Consider the following 17,141-nt stretch of genomic DNA (forward strand, 5'->3'; position numbering starts at 1 on the left):
GCACACTGCTTCTCCTGTAGAGCAACAAGACCTGCGCAAGCAGTTGGTGTTTCCAAAGGCTGGGGAAGAGACTAAGCATCATTGTATCTCCCCGACATTTGCCTCTTGCAGCTGCCAGACTCCTCTGGGGAAGGATTTGGGAGCCAGCTGTGTGCCATCTTCCCCTCCCCTCTGAACTGTATTTAAGCCAGGCTGCTTGGAGTGTAGCAAGACCCGTGCCAAAAACTTCATTGTCAGTTAATTCTAACTTCATTGTCAGTTAATGTACTAAAGCCTCTGGGTTGTTTTTTTTTTTGGGGGGGGGGATAATATAAAATTTATTCCTTTTCGGCCAAATTGTTTATTTCTGTCATTTTTTAAATTTACCATCATATTTTGTATTTTGTACATTTTTATTTCCAGTGCTCCTTATTTTGCTGTTTTCAACGTTTGCTGTGAGCCACTTTGAAGCTGTCCTTCTTACAGTGGTGAAACAGATGCCACAATGACCACAGGCAGGACCTGAGCTCAACAGCAGCAAGTCTCCCCATTGGTGAGTCCCAGAAACAGCCAGTCTGGTGCCTCACTGCCGCTGATGCCTCCCTGCACCTCTGGAGAGATACGATGGTGGATTTTTCTCACAGAAGGCCTCTTCTTCGGACTATTGCTGTACTCTTCCTTGGGTAAGGACTTCTCTGCTTTCTCCCTCAAAAATAAAACAAAAACCCCACCTAAATGCATGGAGGGGGCACTCTGAGTTTCATTTGTAATAAAGAGGGAAATTATTGGCAATATTGGTTGCTAGCACTCAGGGTCTCCTCTCCCCAGCTGGAACCCTCCAAGAACACACTTGTTGGCTTCAAAGGAAGCTCCGCCAGAAGGCTTTTGAAAGTTTAATTCTCTGTGTGATATTTCTTACTGAACTGAACTTGGGGGGACAATCTGTGTTTGTCATGAAGGTGATCATCTCCCCTGAAGGTGTGGAGTGAAATGGGATAAAAACACTGGATATGGTGACTGCAAGTCAACCTCGTCTCTAGGGCAGAAATGTTTTCCTGCAGGATTTTTTTCTGTGGTATGCCATTCATTAACCAATACAAAATAAATGTCAGATAAGAGCAACGGTAGGCTACCTAAGGCCCATGGGCCAGATGCAACCCAATCGCCGCCTCAGTCCGGCCCGCAGACAGTCTGGGAATCAGCGTGTTTTTACATGAGTAGAATGTGTCCTTTTATTTAAAATGCATCTCTGGGTTATTTGTGGGGCATAGGAATTCGTTCATATATTTTTTCCAAAATATAGTCCGGCCCCCCACAAGGTCTGAGGAATGGTGGACTGGCCCATGGCTGAAAAAGGTTGCTGACCCCTGGTTAAGAGCAAACAGCGAATTAGAGAAGCCAACCAATGAGCAGGAAAAGGCGACTGGGGATCTTGGTGGAACAGAATCAGTTTCTTCTCTGAACACTGTATTAATTTAACTTGTTTTCACACAAAAATAGTGCAGAATCATTTTTTCCTAAAACACACATGCATATTGTTTTCAGATTGCTGCTTAGAATAATTTTTCAGTGGGTTAGAGCTCTCTATGCTGAGTTTTCAGCAGACATTTTGCAAACTGCTTTGAGACTTTCTTACCACAAAGCAGTATATAAATCTTATGAACTGAAATAAATAAACTTTTGCTCCTTGTTTAGGGAAATTCTACTACTTCTTCATAATTTTTCCTTGTGACAATTACACAGAGCCAGATGTCCCCCAAAATATGACCAATCGGCAGCTTTGAAAAGACTTAAGCGTTTAATCAATTGCTTTTCCCCCCCCCCCTACAGATGAAGTTCAGACATTACTGAACAACAATGATACTAATTTCCACCTTTCTTTGTATCTCCTCCCCCACCACCTGCCCCTCAATAGAAGCTTTAAGGCATCCAGTGGGGAATCCAACCCATCAGGTGAATGGGATCCTGGGAGGATCTGTCTCATTTCCTGCCAACGTATCCCAAGGAATAATAGTGAAGAAAATTGAATGGGACTTCCGCCCGAAAACTGGTGGTCTGGGCCTTTGGCTTAGTGAAGACAGACATGGGAAACTAGATCACCCAAATCCCACTGAGCGGTTTGGAGAACGGCTAGACATGGCAAACCAGAAAATGTTGAGGATTAAAGACCTGGAGCTGAATGACAGTGGGATATACACAGCTCGTGTTTGGTTTACAAAAGTGCAGTTTCAGGTACAGAGTTTCAGCCTCACTGTTTATGGTAAGCTGTTATTTTCACTGTCTTGATAAAGGAATAGGATCAACAGCATTTTCTTACATAGGTACTGAGAGGCATGTGGGACATAGGCTTCATGTCACTTTTCATTTGTGTTCCACAGAGCCAGTGCCAACGCCACAGATAGACCACCAAGGGGATTCCAAGACTCCAGGTGGATGTAATGTGACCTTGCGATGCCACACACCTGGAAGGAAAGATCTCAGTGTCTCCTGGGAAACAGGGGATCCACACAGGGCCTTAGGAAAGAGTGTGAATCAGTACCAGGTTTCTGACAATGGCTGGGAACTCCATGTCTCCTTCTGGAACAGTTCTTTGGACTCCAAATTCACCTGCCTGGTCAGCAATCCTGTTGATCAAAAGGGAGCCTCTTTTGACTTGCTCAACATCTGCCAGAGTGATGAAGGTGAGCAATATATGCTTTCCTTCATTATCCAGAGGAGGTGCTTGTAGTGGTGAATACGCAGACTGGCGCTTAACATGAGGGATTTGAGGAGACGTGTTTGTATTAATAAATGCCCCTCTTCATATGCTTGTGAGCAGGATTGGAGCAAATGCAGAGCTCCTTGAAGACTGATCTGATCCTGTGAATTGCTGCTGCTGCTCCCATCTCCTCCTATTCCTAGCTTAAGACATTGATTCAGGGCAGGCAAGTGTGTCTGACAGGGCATTCACAGCCCAAATCATCGCAATGGAAACGGGACAGATTAGAAACACTTGCTTATATTCTACTGCTCTTGGCCAGGTGTGAGCATGAGGCTCTGACTCTCGGGGTCATGGGTTCAAGCCCTTCCTTGGGCCAAAGATTCCTGCAAAGCAGGGGGTTGGACTAGATGACTCTACTCGTCCCTTCCAACTCTACAATTCTATGATTCTATGAGAGTCAGTCATTCTCTTGGTTGTTATTAGAGTATGTTTTGAGAAACTCTTATTGTTCATTGCAGGTGGAGAGCTTGGACGTTCGAGTTGGATTCTATGGCTTTTCTCTTCTCTCATAGTTCTGGTGATAATGGGGATGGGGATGGGGATGTGCTGGAAGATCAGATTAGAAAGGAATAGAAGAGGTAGGACCATCTCTATTGATCTTCTTCCCATCTCTCCTGAGATGGGGGCTTCCTGCCAAATATACTGTGAGGGGAACCAGAGCTTACAGGGTTAAACAGCTCGGAGTCCAGCGTCCTGCCTACTGAGGGGTGGAGTTCCACATCTGGGGAACTGTTCTTTGTTCTGTATCTGGTTTCAGTTGTGACCCAGAAGGGAGAAGGGAGACATTTTGCTGATTTATTACTGCTGTAAATAAACGCTTCTATATTAGAAAGAAGCTGAGTAAAGACTCTGTTTTCTACATTCTTGCGCGCACACACAGCACCCGCTGTGTTTACTCTGCTATGGTCCGGAGGAGCAGCGATGCAGTGGAAGCCTACCAGACCCTAATTGCACCAAATACCTTTCTTTTGCTTATCCTGAGAGGCAGAGACTGGTCCGTGCCATTGACTAAATAATGTGTCTCATGTTGCATTCCACAGGTGTTCTTTCTGTGAACTCAGAGAGGAGCCACACAGAAGATGGGATGATGAGGTGAGATGATCAGTGTGCAAAGGAATGAAGGGGTGATCGGTAGATAATAACAATGAAAGCATCTGATACATTTGGGAGGCATTTATGACATTATTATTAAAGTTGCAATCTGTTATTTTTGAAGAAACAACAGCAACAGCAAGAGCAAGTGGATTTCAAACAAGCCAGTGACCTGATAATGAACGGCAATCAGTTTGGCACAACCCGTCCCTACGAACCATCTCTGCTCACCTGCAGGAAGCTTCTCTTAAAATTATCTTTTGCCAGCTCTGGACTCCATCACCTACAACCAAGATAAACTCTAGCATCTCTCCCTTATGCTGGAAAGGCTCATATTTCCATGTGTGGTGGAGCTCCATGTTGTAATACTCCTCTTTCCAAAATTATGCAACAATCCCTTCCACCCACACCAGCTCTTGCCTTGTTAACATTAGACTCAAATTTAAACAATAACTTTAAATGCAGAGACTTTGTATTTTTACAATGGCCAATACTGGAAACAACCTATAGATATCCCCACTGAAATTTGGGTAAATATCTGAACGCCTTACTCACTATAGGAAGGTAATTAAAGGCACTTCAAAATAGACACTTTTGGCGAGACTTTGCTTCCATTCTTTTTCCTTTATAAAATGAGAGAGAGTATACTTTTATTCCACGCACAGCATAAGAATCTCTGTGGAGAGGCTACTTGAATTGATAATGCATAAATAAATGTATTGCTTGTGTACTGTGTGCTGCATATGAAACTTAATAAGAATGTACCACTGGGCAAATTACTGTATTTGTATGTTGCTCTTGTATTTACATTAAAACAATAAAAAATTATTTGGATTAAAAACAACAACAGGCCAGTGACCCAAACCTCCTGATCAAAAGACCTAACAAATGGATTATGGCACAAGGGGAGGCAGGCAGCTTGTGCAAAGATCCTGTTCCCATCAGGGGAGCATGCATGCACAGTTAAAGTGAGCAGAATTGAACCCTCCCGTCTCCAGCTAGTGAATGGAGAATCCAGCCCTCTGGCTGCAGGGCTCTGCTTCCCACTTCCTTCCCCCAGTGAACCCAGCAGGATTGCACTCTCTCCAGCACAGGTAAGGATGCAGCACAGGTGAGGACCCTTCAGGCTGATGCCCCAGCCCCGGCTCAGCGGGTTCTGGAGGCAGGGAATCCTGTGGAGGCTGGGATTCCTCAGGTTCAGCCTCCAAGTCCGAATCCCAGGCCATCACACCCTGAAGTGTGTGTCCCTTTTTTTGGATTACAACCCATTTTTTTGGAGGGGGGAGGCCCCATTGGTAAAACAGCTCCTTGGGTTACAACCTGTTTTGCTTTACAACCGGACCTCCAGAACAGATTATGGTTGTAAACCAAGGTAATATTCATGAATTTTTGTGAGGAGGAGCCACGTGGTCCTTCTCTCCTTTGGGCCATGGATCTTCTCTTCCCTGGGAAGGAAAAACAGAATGCATAGGGTGAAAAGCTATAGGTTTGCTTTGTCATGAAGCGAAAAGTAATGGACAATGGGGGTCAACTGGAGAATAGGCCCCCTCCCTGAAAGCTCACCACCACCACCGGAATCTCAAGGTCAATGTGGTTTGGCACCTGCTGGGGGCTCAAATTCCATTGACAAAAGCCCTCACCCTACCAGACTTTCTCCTTTCCACCACTACTTTCACATTCTGGCCAGAGGAGGCTGGGGACAGGGAGGAGTTGCCCATTCAGGATCCCCCAGCGGGACCGGCTAGACTGGGACAGACCCTGGGGAGCTCAGTGACCCATCCACGGGGAGGATCCTAGAAATTTCTTAGTGGGGAGGGTTCATTTTGTCCTGTCCAGGCTCCCCATCAGTCACCCTAGTGTGCAGAACTGGCCTTGTTTTCAGAGCTGCCAGAGTCAGGCTCTGGCTCAAGCACTCTGCCTATTGCCCCACTGGCTCCACCTCGGGAGCTGACAGAGGCTGCCCCAGCCCCAGCCTGAGGTCAAGTACAGTGTTGCACCCAACTCTCTCAGCTGAGCTGCTCTTCATAAAGCTTGATTTCCACACCCTTGATTATCTTAGTTGCCCTCCGCTGCACATGTTCCAGCTTGTCAGTGTCCTTCTTAAATTGTGGTGCCCAGAACTGGACATAGGACTCCTGGTGTGGTCTGACCAAGGCAGAATAAAATGTGACTATTACTTCCCTTGTTCTGGACACTATACTTCTGTTGATGCAGCCTAGAATAGCATTCGCTTTTGCTTTTGCTTTTGCTGCTGCATCACACTGTTGACTCCTGTTAAGCTTGTGATCTACTAAGACCCCTAGATCTCTTTCACTTGTACTACTGATAAGTCAGGTGGCCCCCATCTTATATTTGTGCTGCTGGTTATTCCTCCTAAATTCTCTCTGAATTGCTATATGGTGCCCCTGCACTTACGCTGCCCCATTCTCAGCCACCCACATTTAAATTTTCACAAAAAAAAAAAATATAAAAGCTGCTCTGTCACCTTTTAAAATTTAAAATAAAACTGTCCCAGTTTAAAATTTAAAATAAAACTGTCCCAGTTCAAGTAGAGCCCATTCCTTTTGTACAGGCCCAGGTTGCCCCAGAATGTTCCCCAGTACAGAACAAAACCAAACTCTTCCTCCGATCACTATCATGTCATCCACACATTGAGGCCACACAGCTGCTCTTGTCTGTCTGGCCCTGCATATGGAACTGGTAGTATTTCAGAGAAGGCTAACTTGGAGGTCCTGACTTTCAGCATCCTTCCTAGCTTCCTAAATTTGGCTTCCATGACCCCTAGACTACGTTTCCCCATGTCACTGGTGCCACTGACTCCTCCCCGGCACTGTCTGCCAGGCTCTCTAGGCAATGAGCAACATCCACAACCTTTGTTCACCCCTTAGTTGATCACACACTCAACTATCTATGTGCTGATCTGTATTCTTAACTACCACGATCCCACCACCCACAGGAGAGGCATCTTCCCACAAGAGGCAGTGATGACCACCATCCTGGATGGCTTGAAAAGAGGATGAGATACATGTTTGGAGGAGGAAAAGACTGTTGAGGGATTCTAGGCAGGATGGCTCTCCTCTGTCTTCTCCATTGGAGGCAGCAATGTTTCTGAATACCAGCTGCTGGAAAGCACAGGAGACCTTTTGCTCAGGTCCTGCTTGCCAGTTTCCGGCTGGCTACTGTGAGAAGAACAGGATGCCAGGCTAGACAGGATCTTCTTAGGTTCTGATGTTCCTGATCTCCCCTCTGGAGTTAATTTTGGGGTCTGAGGGCATATGAACATTTCTTTGGGGTTCAGTGACCTATGAGTTTTGCTTCTTTGAACTTATTTAAAGCAAAGAAAAACCTGGGCAATAAGAATGTTTTTTGCTGTTGTTAAATCTGTAATAGTCTCCTGAGTCTGCAAAAGCTGCCAGCCTTTTTCATTGCTTTGTCTGTGCCCAGATCTGTCCGAAGACTTTTTTTATTAGCCAATCTTTGCAAACAGCAATTCTGCTCCTCCCCCACAGTCCACACCCAGGGATACACTTCCGTAGAGAAGCAAACGTGACTCTATTGTGCAGTCGTTTCCTCTTCAGAATGTTGCTGTATTTTGCTCTGGGTTAGTCCTACACTGTTTGTCCTGAATGTTGCATTCGCAAAGTAAAGGAAGGATTGAACTCTGATTAATAAGAATACACACAGAGGCTTGAACCAGCAAGACTCTGGGAAGGGTGCGTATAATCGTGTCTCTCTGTGCTTGTCCATCATATCTCCGCAGCCCCTGGCCCAGGCCGTTTTATTACAAAAGAACTTTATACCTGAAGGAGCGTCTCCACCCCCATCGTTCTGCCCGGACACTGAGGTCCAGCGCCGAGGGCCTTCTGGCGGTTCCCTCATTGCGAGAAGCGAAGCTACAGGGAACCAGGCAGAGGGCCTTTTCGGTGGTGGCGCCCGCCCTGTGGAATGCCCTCCCATTGGATGTCAAGGTGATGGACAACTACCTGACATTCAGAAAACATCTTAAGGCGGCCCTATTCAGGGAAGCTTTTAATGTATGATATTTTAGTGTTTTTTGGTTTCTGTGGAAGCCGCCCAGAGTGGCTGGGGAAACCCAGCCAGATGGGCGGGGTACAAATAATAAATTATTATTATTATTATTATTATTATTACAGAGTGTTCATAAGAACCAATCAGATTTCTTCTGAGCATTTCCACAAACCCACGTGGGGAGAAAGTTAACCTACTAAAACTAATTAAGCCAAATATTTCTGGGGTAAACAAAGAACAGAACTAAAAAGAAGAGCATCTGGCAACCCCGGAGGTAATAAACAAGCAATACATATGATAAGAAGGATGACCAGGAGGACAGCGGATCATTATCACCTTCACGTGAGATCTGTTTCCTGGCCCTAAGATTAACATCCTAAGATTAATATATAAGAAACTACTTCAAATAAACTTGCCCACTATCTTTATGGCGCAGGATGCCTGCCTGGCGAAGCAAGAAGCAACTGGGCTGTGTGCGTGAGAAGAGAAATGGGCAGCAGAGGCAAAAGGGCATGAATGTAGAATCTTATAGGATTTAATCAGAAATTATTGTCAATATATCAAACCCAGTCAACACAATTTCTTCATTGTGGACACAATGGTTTGATGTATATTCTATAATTCCTCATGGTAATCCCATCTGATCCCTACACTGAAGAGCAATAAGACTTGTGCAAACAGCTGGTGTTTCCAGAGGCTGGGGAAGAGGAGGTTAAGGGGTGACATGATAGCCATGTTCAAATATATAAAAGGATGTCACATAGAGGAGGGAGAAAGGTTGTTTTCTGCTGCTCCAGAGAAGCGGACACGGAGCAATGGATCCAAACTACAAGAAAGAAGATTCCACCTAAACATTAGGAAGAACTTCCTGACAGTAAGAGCTGTTTGACAGTGGAATTTGCTGCCAAGGAGTGTGGTGGAGTCTCCTTCTTTGGAGGTCTTTAAGCAGAGGCTTGACAACCATATGTCAGGAGTGCTCAGATGGTGTTTCCTGCTTGGCAGGGGGTTGGACTCGATGGCCCTTGGGGTCTCTTCCAACTCTATGATTCTATGATTCTATGATTCTATGATTCTATGATTCTATGATTCTAAGAGTCTGACCATCATTGTCCAGCATTTGCCTCCTGCAGCTGCCAGACTCCTCTGGAGAAGGATATGGGAGCCAGCTGTATGCCATCTTCCCCTCCCCTCTGAACTATATTAAAGCCGGCCTTCTTGGAATGTAGCAAGACCAGTGCCAGAAACTTTATTGTCAGTTAACTCTTGTGTTGTTTTGCATCCATGTACTTAAGCCTCCATTTTTTGTGGGGTGGGGGCACTAATATTGATTTTATTCAGTGTTTGCCAAATTGTTTATTTTTGTCATTTTTTTAAATTTAGTGTCATATTCTGTATTTTGTACATTTGTATTTCCGGTGCTCTGTGTTTTTTTTAATGATTTGCATGTTTGCTGTGAGCCACTTTGGGCACAGCTCAAACAGATGCATATAAATAAACTCAATCAATACCAATCAAGAGGACAGTAACTGAGGCAGCTGATCTTGGTTACCAGCACCCAGTTCCTGGAGAGGGTGGAGAGGGTGGTGCAGTGACAGAAATCTTTGTTACTGAGCTCAGTTTGTAGGACAATCCGCCTGACTGAAAGGTACAAGAGTAAAAGGTACTAAGGAGGAGGCAGTGCCAGGGCTCGTTGAAAGTGAAAAAGAAGACAGGTGGGGACTGGCTAAGGTATGGTCTCCATTTCCCAGAAACAGCCCCCTGATTTACAAATCTTTCCCCGGACAAAATCTGTCCCCAGAATGTCCCCAGATTTCATTTAATGTCCCCGGATTTATATTTTAATTGTTGTAGATTTATTAGTAGGGAATGAATGTTGTGTGATCAGTTCAATGGCACAAGACACATCATATGGGGACTTCTGGAGAGGCAAAATGGCGGGCACCATGGCAGTGAGCACCTCCTGAAGCCAGCCATTTGCGCTACCAGACTGGTTCTGGGCTGCTGAGACTGCCGCCACCGCCACCAATGCCGAGGGGGAATCAGGGACACCCAGTGCATCAACTGGGGGAACAACCCCCGTGACCCAAATTGAGCCAGGAGCGAGAATGCCCGGCCACCCAGCCAACTGCCCAGCGGTGCTCTGGGGCCAGGAAAAACCCAGAGCCGATGCAGGGAGAAGGAGGAGAGTAGAAGAAGGAAGAGAGAGGAAGAGGAAGGAGGGAAAAAAAGAGGGGAGCCCTGACCTTGCTGCACCGCTACTGCCGCCGCCACTAGGGAGGAGAGGTAGGAGAGCCCTGGGAGGGCAAGGACATGTGGCTGAGCCCAGGTCTGACCTGAGCCTACTCCATGGCGGCTAGTGCTCCAAGAGAGCAGGCCAGGGCCCAGAGGAGACCACAGCAGAGAAGGTATTACTTCTTGATTTTTTTTTTAAAAAAATAACTTTTTTTCCAAAAAAAAAAAAGGGTCCCCAGATTCTTTGAAAAAAAATCTGGTAACCTTAGGCTAAGGATGGGCTAAACCTGGCAAAGGCAGTGCCCCTCTCATCCTCAGGGAACAGTCTCTACTGCTGCTGTTGTTGCTGCTGCTGCACATTTGCAACTGTTTCTCTCCTTTGCAAGGGTTTTGCAAGACTCTGAAAGGTTGGTGGTCTCCAGATGTGGGTGAGAATCAAACACCTGTTCTAAACAGAAACCTTTAACAGGCACACAGGCAGGTGTTTAACAACAAAGAAGCACCCTGAGTGCTCACACTCGTTCTCCTCCTCCGCTGATCCTCCCTGGTTTATAAGGGGAGGAAGAAAGAGCAGGGAAAGGAGGAGTCAGAAAAAGGAGGGGAAACACAGTTTTGCCTGGATGAGACGGGGAGGGAGAGCGAGCACAGACAGCCTTCCTGGTTTAAAGAGGAGGATCTGATTTGCTGCTAAGTGGGAGGAAGGAAGGAGCTGATAAGACTCTGTAGTAGGGCAATGCTTATAAGATGGATGAACAGGCTTATTTTAGAGCACCTATCCTGTGGAGAAAAATGAAGTTGTTCTCCTCATGGTGGTGAAACAGATGCCACAATGGGACGTGCACAGACAGGACCAGAGCTCAACAGCAGTAAGTCTCCCCATCTGTGAGTCCCAGAAACAGTCTGATGCCTCACTGCCACTCATGGCTCTCTGCACCTCTGGAGAGATACGATGGTGGACTTTTCTCGCAGAAGACCTCTTCTTCAGACTACTGCTCTACTCTTCCTTCGGTAAGGACTTCACTGCTTTCTCTCTCAAAAACAAAACAAAAACAAAAAATAAAGAAACCCCACCTAAATGCATGGAGGGGCACTGTGAGTTTGATTTGTCATGAAGGGGAAAATTATTGGCAATATTGGTTACTAGCACTCAGGGTCTCCTCTCCCCTGCTGGAACCTCCCCCTGGCTTCAAAGGAAGCTCCAACAGAACACTTTTGAGAGTTTAATCGTGTGTGTATTATTTGTTACTGAGCTGATGTACGATGAAGGTGTGCAGTGGAGCGAAATAAAAGCACAGGATATGACGACTGCAAGTCGACCTCGTCTCTAGGGCAGAAATGTGTTCCTGCAGGATTTTGTCAGTCATTAACTAATGCAAAATAAATGTCAGTTAAGAGCAAGCAGTGAATTAGAGGAGACAACCAATGAGCAGGAAAAGGTGACTGGGGATCTTGGTGGAACAGAGTCAGTTGCTTCTCTGAACTCTGTATAAACTTATCTCGGTTTCACGAAAAATTGTGTATAATTATTTTTTCCTGAAACACACATGCATGTGGTTTTTATATTGCTGCTTAGAATAATTTTTCACTGGGTTAGAGTTTTCTGTGTTGAGTTTTCAACAGACATTTTGCACAGCTCTGATTCTGCCTTGAGGCTTTCTTACAGCCAAGCAGTATATAAATCTTGTGAACTGAAATAAATGAACTTTTGTTCCTTGTGTAGGGAAATTCTACTTCTTTTCAGAAGTTTTCCTTGTGACAATTACACAGAGCCCAATGTTCCCCAAAATATGACGAAGGGACAGCTTTGAAAAGATTTAAGTGCTTAATTGGTTGCTTTATTTATAGATGAAGTTCAGACCTCACATTATTTTATTTTAATCACCTGGACCAATCTTCACTCTGAGTTTTTCTGGATCCCAGTTCCTGGACACCAGATAGGTGCCTATCATAGGATAACAAAGATTTTTGGAATATAACTTTGGACTTGTAACAATGTCCGTCTCTTAGAGTAAAGGGCCACATTGTTTGGACAGCTAGGAGAATGCAGTAAATGTTTAACTAGTGAGTTGGGTATTTCCAGTGCATCAACGTACAATTCAGCAACAGTTACAATTAATATTGGATATTGTAAACTTTCTTTTATTTAGGTCCCAAATACCTGAGAGACTAGTTTCACCTCCCTCAAACATTTGGGGGGAGAGTCAGCCCAGGAGAGGACCTTCTTTGTGGCAGACTGCTAAACTGCAGATGTCCCTCCCCACAGAGATGCTCCCGGCACCTTCATTGAAGAGTTTCCATTATATGCTGAAGATTCACCCTTTCACCATACCACTGACACCTGCAGTATCATTTTTGGACCCTCCCTCTCACGTTTTAATGCTGCATTTTAAATTGTTGCAACCTGCTCTGGGACCTCATGATGAAATATGGATAAGGAGCTCAAAACGATAATGATACTAATTTTCACCTTTGTTTGTATCTCCTCCCCCACTACCCTCCCCTCGCTAGACACTTTAAGCCATGCAGTGGGGAACCCAACCCATCAGGTAAAGGGAATCCTGGGAGGATCAGTCTTACTTCCTGCCAATGTATCTCAAGGAATAACAGTGGAGAAAATTGAATGGGACTTTTATCCCCAAAGGGGTGGCCCTGGCTTTTGGCTTGCAGAATTTAGTCATGGGAAACTGGAGCACCAAAGTCCCACCGACCGGTTTGAACAACGACTAGACATGGTGGATGAGACAACACTGAGGATCAAAGACCTGGAGTTGGATGACAGTGGCATCTACAATGCTCGCGTCTGGTTTATGAAATCACAGTTTAAAGAACAGAGTTTCAACCTCACTGTTTATGGTAAGTTATTGCTTTCACTGTTTTGCTCAAGGAACGGAATCAGACCATTTACAACATAGGTACTGGGAGGGGTGGGACATAACCCTTGTGCTGATTTCATTTGTGTTTCACAGAGCCAGTGCCAACACCACAGATACACTTTCAGGAAGTCTCCCAGACTTCGGAGGGATGCAATGTGACCCTGCAGTGCCAGGCACCTAGAAAGGAATCGTTCAGTATCTCATGGAAAAGAGGGAATCCCCCAAGGGCATTAGGAAACAGCCTGTACGAGTATCAGCTTTCTGACAGTGGAAAGAATCTCCGTGTCTTCTGGCAAAAAGACTCTTCGGACTCGGCGTTCACCTGCCTGCTTACTAATTCAGTTGACCAAAAGAATGCCTCCTTTGACTTGCTCAAAATTTGCCCAGGTGATGATGGTGAGCAAGTGTGACCTAGTCAGTGTATGGAGGAATAGCTGCTTTTAAGTGGGATAGTTCAGCTGGTAGAGCATGAAACTCTTAATCTCAGGGTTGTAGCTTTGAGCCCCAAGTTGGGCCAAAGCTTCCTTCATTGCAGGGGGTGGGACTAAATGACCCTCGTAGTCCCGTCCAACTCTACAATTCTGTGATTTGTAGAAATGGTTGAATTGCTTTTTGCTTCCTGGGTATGTGATCTTCTGAATCTCTGTGTTTTATCTAATTTTATCATGAACGAATCGGGTAACTGTTAGTTGCAATACAGTTTATAAATGAAAAATAAAAATAAAACAATAGGGGGAAATGGAATGCACACCAAAGTGATGGACTAAACTCTGTGCCAAAGTAATCCAATAAAGTCAATACAAATGGAACAGACTGGCACATTTGCTTAGCCTTCCAAGTCATGCAGGAAGGTCACTTTGGTGGTTGTTATTAGAGAATATTTCAAAAGACTCTCATTGCACATTGCAGGTTTACAGGTCAGACGCCAGAGACATCACATTATCTCCATTGCAGTTGTCATGTTGCTGATCATGATGGTGGTGCCAGTGATGTGGATATGGATGAGGAGGAAGCGAAAATTCAAAAAGAAGGAAAGAGGTAGGGCCATCTCTTTCAGTCTGTTTCCTGCCTCACCTGAGATGGAGGCTGCTTGTCAAATACACCTTTACTTTACTTTTGCTTATTTTGAGAGGCAGAAGTGGGTCCATGCCATGGAATAAATAATATGTCTCTTCAGATATTCACTCGTTGATACTGGAGGACTTGGAGAGCTCTTCTGCACACCAGAACTCAGCAAGAAGTCCGCAACAAGATGGTGATAATCAGGTGAGATGAGCTCGTGAAGTGGTATAAAATCGTTATAATTATAAAATCGTTACAATTGTGATCTGTTCTTATTTTGAAAAAACAACAACACACAAAACAGATTACAAACAGGCAACAAGACTAAGCCACAACTACCCCTCTCCCTTACCCAACTCACTGATCAAGAGGCTGGTTGATTGATTTAAATTTATATCCTGCCCATCTGGCTGGGTGTCCTCAGCCACTCTGGGTGACTTACAACATATATAAAAGGACAACAAAACATCAAATATTGGGGGGCGGGAACCTATACAAGCAACCAACAAACCAATAAACCAATAGAAACCACCATAAACAACAACAAACAGTTTGCAGTTATACCCAAATCAAAGTAACTGCCAACCCCAACTAAACATTTAACCAACACCAACCCAACAAAAATGAAACAGAGTAACCAAAATTAGAACATTTTAAATTAGAGCATTTTAAAACATTTTAGCCAGTTGCCCCAATCCAAGAATTGTTCCAGCAATGTCCCAGTGGCCTCCCAGGAGCCTCTTTTAGCTGTTCAGGGTGAGTCTGGACCCTATTCCCTAGGTCAGGGGGAAATGGGAAATTTATTATGGCATAAGGTAGGGGTAGGCAGCCTAAGACCAAGGGGCCGGATCCGGCCCAATCGCCTTCTAAATCCGGCCTGCGGACGGTCCGGGAATCAGCGTGTTTTTACATGAGTAGAATGTGTCCTTTTACTTAGAATGCATCTCTGGGTAATTTGTGGGGCATAGGAATTTGTTCATTTTTTTCTTCAAAATATAGTCCGGCCCCCCACATGCTCTGAGGGACAGTGGACTGGCCCACGGCTGAAAAAGGTTGCTGACCCCTGGCGTAAGGCATTATAATGACATTTCACCTGTATTATGGCATAGGTTTTTGTGAACAGGAATCCAGTTCATACAATTCATGAAGGAGAGGGAGGCAGCCTCTGAAAAGAGCCAGTTCCCATCAGGGGAACATGCATGCACAGTCAAACTGAGCAGGATTAAACCCTCCTCTCACCCTCTGGTGAGCAGAGCATTCAGTCCTTCGGGCTGCAGGATTCTGCTTCTTCACAGTGAAAGGTGCATGTAGAACAGTTTCCAACAGGATTGCATTCTCCACTCAGCAGCTACTCTGGGTGCCTTCTAAAATGCTAATTGTATCATCAATTCCAACTGGAATATGAAACAACAAGTCAGACATGGACCTTGACTTTAAAAATGTCACTGCCAGCAGAAGCAAACTGCCTCCTTTTGTCTGCTAAAAATGGATAACTACACCCCAACTTAGCGTGAGTGATCCAGGAACCTGTACAACCAAATGCTAACCCAAAATGAGTGGAAATATTGTATAGAGAAGGTGCCTGTGATCTTTCTTAGGGCACCATTGGGCTTTGCCAGAACCCCTTTCTTCCCCAAGTTTATTTAGGTGGGTACAAATCCTCAGTGACATTTGAAAGTAGCTGCATCTGAATCTCTCCTGTCATGTTCTATAGCTGGTTCTGGTTCTCTCTGCTCCTGCAGGTTTTCTGGGACAGAACGGAAGTTTCAACGAGTTCCCCACCACCCTGGAAACCTTGTCCTTCTGTCTGTTCTGACTCTGCATCAGACCCAGAATCTTCAGGGAACGAACATTGCACCCCACAAGCCAAGGACCTGGAGGAGAAGGCACCCCTCTGGAAGACGGTGCTAGAGATCCCATTAAGGGACCATCAAGAGAGAGAACCACCGAAGACCCCTCCTGGCCACCAGTAGTGGCAGAACCATACGTACCCCAACACAAAACAGTGCCGGCAACGGCGCCAGGATTCCATTGTTGAATTAGCTGGACAAGGGTCAAAGCTGCCACCAAAGTATATTAATTAAGGTCATTAGTATAACAAAGGAAGCTGCTTATGCCGGAGGGCAAATGGGTCAGCCCTCTCCCTCACCTGGCTGGCAGTGAGAAAGAGTTGAGTGTGTGAGAGGTGGGCTAAAGCCAAAGAGTGAGCGCCATGCCTGATTTCTTTGTTTGTGTCTGTGTAATTTTTAGTTTTCAGTTTTACAGTTTAAAACATCAATGACTTCCCTTCTTCTCTTTTCATGGTTCAATTTGCATATCATAAATCCCTGTATATTTTACATAAACGAAACCATTCAGTATTCCAATAATACATCCATCCAAACTTATTTACACTGTTGAATTTTTCTTAATGCTGCCAATGTTTTCAATTGTACACAATTCCCACCCCCCCATATATTCAATAAGTATTTTCCAATCTTTTTTAAATGTATGTTCTTGTTCTCTTATTCTATATGTTAGGTCTGCAAGCTGCACATATTCCATCAGTTTAAGTTGCCATTGGGATCTCTGTCATTTTCCATTTCTGGGCTAACAAGACATAGGCAGCAGTAGTGGCAAACATAAACAGCCTTTTTTAACACCTGGGAATTTCCATCTGAACTATCTATCCCCAACAAAAAGGACTCTGGTGGGGTTTTTTTTGAAAGGTACTTTTGAACATTTTTTTTCAATTCATTATGGGTCATTTCCCAATACTCTTTTACCCCTTTACAGGTCCACCACATATGAAAGAACATTCCCTCAACCTCATTGCATCTCCAGTGCAGATAATCACTTATCAGATTCAGTCTTATACATCTTAGCAAGTCTACTCGGAGCTAAATACCATCTGCAAATCATTTTCAAATAATTATCTGTCAGAGCTGCTTGAAGATCCTAGCTCACAGAGGATCACGCTAGCCAGCGATCATTAAGTAAAAGTCTTTATTGAATTACAGTTTCCATTCTCACGCTGCTGCGCGCAAACTCTACGTCTAGTAGCTAGATCGGCGAAGCTCCGTCTGAGTCTCCGCCCCGTGTGCACCAACTTAATATCCTAGCCTTGCTCCACC

At 44.9% G+C, this 17,141-nt stretch overlaps 2 protein-coding genes across 3 annotated transcripts in view; both read left to right on the forward strand.

Annotated features, from left to right (window-relative positions):
- Nucleotides 1–16,499, forward strand: LOC308575107 (T-lymphocyte surface antigen Ly-9-like). Of its 2 annotated transcripts, XM_081173602.1 has the most exons (9): nucleotides 1–280; nucleotides 403–662; nucleotides 1,895–2,239; nucleotides 2,358–2,660; nucleotides 12,602–12,946; nucleotides 13,060–13,362; nucleotides 13,876–14,004; nucleotides 14,144–14,232; nucleotides 15,771–16,499. In XM_081173602.1, exons 2-9 carry the CDS (start codon nucleotides 575–577, stop codon nucleotides 15,999–16,001), a joined length of 1,833 nt encoding a protein of 610 aa, XP_081029728.1. In that variant the 5' UTR covers nucleotides 1–280; nucleotides 403–574; the 3' UTR covers nucleotides 16,002–16,499. The 2 variants fall into 2 exon arrangements, with proteins under 2 accessions (XP_081029728.1, XP_081029729.1); XM_081173603.1 differs by lacking the exon at nucleotides 1–280 and having other exon boundaries at nucleotides 355–662; nucleotides 13,060–13,353; nucleotides 15,771–16,498.
- Nucleotides 7,037–17,141, forward strand: part of LOC308575179 (SLAM family member 5-like) — a 24,689-nt gene continuing 14,584 nt past the window's right edge. Inside the window, exon 1 of the mRNA XM_081173758.1 lies at nucleotides 7,037–7,389. The gene's annotated coding sequence lies outside the window, so the exon portion shown is untranslated. The remainder of the gene's footprint in view (nucleotides 7,390–17,141) is intronic.

Source organism: Podarcis bocagei (assembly GCF_964188305.1).
Source record: "Podarcis bocagei genome assembly, chromosome: 16".
Classification (NCBI taxonomy): Eukaryota; Metazoa; Chordata; class Lepidosauria; order Squamata; family Lacertidae; genus Podarcis; species Podarcis bocagei.